The 2,628-nt window shown below is 37.6% G+C and overlaps 1 protein-coding gene across 1 annotated transcript; it reads left to right on the top strand.

Annotated features, from left to right (window-relative positions):
* The first annotated feature begins 314 nt into the window (after positions 1-314).
* LOC101318179 (trace amine-associated receptor 1) lies at positions 315-1,950 on the top strand. The gene has a single exon (XM_004332388.4). It carries the CDS (start codon positions 345-347, stop codon positions 1,362-1,364), a length of 1,020 nt encoding a protein of 339 aa, XP_004332436.3. The 5' UTR covers positions 315-344; the 3' UTR covers positions 1,365-1,950.
* The last annotated feature ends 678 nt before the right edge of the window (positions 1,951-2,628 follow it).

Here is a 2,628-nt window from a genome sequence, read left to right as displayed (position 1 = left end):
CCGGAGCCTGTGCTCCGCAATGGAAGAGGCCACAACAGTGAGAGGCCCACGTACCACAAAAAATATATATATATAATAATAATAATTGTAGAACTGAACTACTGAACTAAACTTGGAAATAAAAGCTCTTTCCAAAATAATCATTTTTCAGCAAGAAGTAATACGTAAATGTGTTAAAAGTGAGAAGAATCAAATTGCTGATGATTTCCTTTCTTTTATCCTCCCAGGTTTCTGGGATACATATATGGAAATAAAAGAAGGAACTCTAACCTGATCATGGATTTCGAAGAAAGACTCCTCAACACACAAAGGAAAAGATAATAACTAGTGCATAGCCCTCAGAAATGATGTCCTTTTGCCACAATATAATTAATATCTCCTGTGTGAAAAGCAGCTGGTCAAATGACGTCCGTGCTTCCCTGTACAGTTTAATGGTGCTCATAATTCTAACCACAGTGGTTGGCAATCTAATAGTTATTATTTCTATATCACACTTCAAGCAACTTCATACCCCAACTAATTGGCTCATTCATTCCATGGCCACTGTGGACTTTCTGCTGGGGTGTCTGGTCATGCCTTATAGTATGGTGAGATCTGTTGAGCACTGCTGGTATTTTGGAGAAGTCTTCTGTAAAATTCACACCAGCACTGATATTATGCTGAGCTCAGCATCAATTTTTCATTTGTCCTTCATTTCCGTTGACCGCTACTATGCTGTGTGTGACCCATTGAGATACAAAACTAAGATCAACATCTTGGTTATTTTTGTGATGATCTTCATTAGTTGGAGTATTCCTGCTCTTTTTGCATTTGGAATGATCTTTCTGGAGCTAAACTTCAAAGGAGCTGAAGAGATGTATTACAAACACATTCACTGCATAGGGAGTTGCTCTGTCTTCTTCAGCAAAACATCTGGGGTTCTGGCCTTTCTGACTTCTTTCTATATACCTGGCTCTATTATGATATGCATCTATTGTAGAATCTATTTCATAGCGAAAGGGCAGGCAAGATCAATTCATGATGCAAATCAGAAATTTCGAATTGGGTTGGAAGAGAAAAATGGAATTTCACGAAGCAAAGAAAGGAAAGCTACGAAGACTTTAGGGACTGTGATGGGAGTTTTCTTCACATGCTGGTGTCCTTTCTTTGTCTGCACAGTCATGGATCCTTTCCTGGACTATACTATTCCACCCATCCTGAACGATGCATTGATTTGGTTTGGCTACTTGAATTCCACTTTAAATCCAATGGTTTATGCATTTTTCTATCCCTGGTTCAGAAGAGCACTGAAGATGATTCTATTTGGTAAAATTTTCCAAAAAGATTCATCTAGATGTAAATTATTTTTAGAATTAAATCCATAGAATTATTAGACTTTACTGTTTGGCCAACAGTTGGTGATCATATTTATGAACACAACATAATATCAACCACATGCACCAGCTACAGGGGCTCTTATCAAGTATTAGGGGCAAAGATTGTGTAGTTAGATATGATGCTTATATCTTGCTTCCTATTTGCCATTCTTATTATACATATTGAAGCTTTACAAGCCCAGAATTTAGGGACTTGTATTTTAAAGAACTTCTCCTGCCCTTACATGAACTGTCATGAAATTGACAGTGGTACCTTACTCAGTTGTTCAGTGGTGGAAACTAAGAGGCTACATTTGGGGATGCAAATTAGAAGAGATTTGTCATTCCTTTGCTTGAATATATATGCCTTTTTGTAAAATCAACTGAAAGTATACATTAAATGTTACTATTAAGTAATTGTTTACACATAATTTGCTATTTATCATTAATTCTTATTTATATATTCTAATTCTTAAATCTCAATTTTTATATTTTAAAAATATGTTTTTTTCTGATTTTCATACTTGTAGGAAATTTAGAAAATAAAGTAAAAAATAAAAATAATATATCACATAGAAACAAAATGAAATTAAAATATCACTCAGAGCTTACTTCCTGAAAGAACCATATCATTCAAAATCCTTAAAAACTTGGGGCTTCCCTGGTGGTGCAGTGGTTGAGAGTCCGCCTGCCGATGCAGGGGACAGGGTTTGTGCCCCGGTCCGGGAAGATCCCACATGCCGCGGAGCGGCTGGGCCCGTGAGCCATGGCCGCTGAGCCTGCGCGTCTGGAGCCTGTGCTCCGCAACGGGAGAGGCCACAACAGTGAGAGGCCCGCGTACCGCTTCTTAAAAACTTAATTTTTGGTGACTGTATAAGGCTACATTGCATGGATGCACAAAACTTTGTTTTAACCGTTTTCCCATTGTTGACCACTTAGTTCATTTTGATTCCTTTTTTTCAAACAATAGAAATTAATTCCTGTTACCTGTTACTGAAGCTCATGAAAATGTCTGGAAGATTTCACCATATTTCAAGGTCGTGGCTGGTGTGGTAGGACTCAAAACACAAGCCATATGAAATAAAACAAATTCACTTGTTGGGCTCCAGGCTACACTGAAAGAGAAGCAGCTATCCATCAAAGCAGCTAAACCTGAAGGATAAGAAGAGGTATAATCGGACACAGAGTATGCCATGTCTATTAAGGTGTCATATACAAAAGAAAAAAGGAAAAATAGTGGTTTCAAGTAAGATCTTATAGAAGTGGGCCAACA

The sequence above is a fragment of the Tursiops truncatus genome, chromosome 12 (genome assembly GCF_011762595.2).
Source record: "Tursiops truncatus isolate mTurTru1 chromosome 12, mTurTru1.mat.Y, whole genome shotgun sequence".
Classification (NCBI taxonomy): domain Eukaryota; kingdom Metazoa; phylum Chordata; class Mammalia; order Artiodactyla; family Delphinidae; genus Tursiops; species Tursiops truncatus.
The sequence above is the reverse complement of the archived record's forward strand: the minus strand, read 5'-3'. Positions and strand labels throughout refer to the sequence as shown.

What these genes read in the sequence shown, in the direction of transcription:
- LOC101318179 (XM_004332388.4), top strand. Translation starts at nt 345, where the DNA reads ATGATGTCCTTTTGCCACAATATAATTAATATCTCCTGTGTGAAAAGC.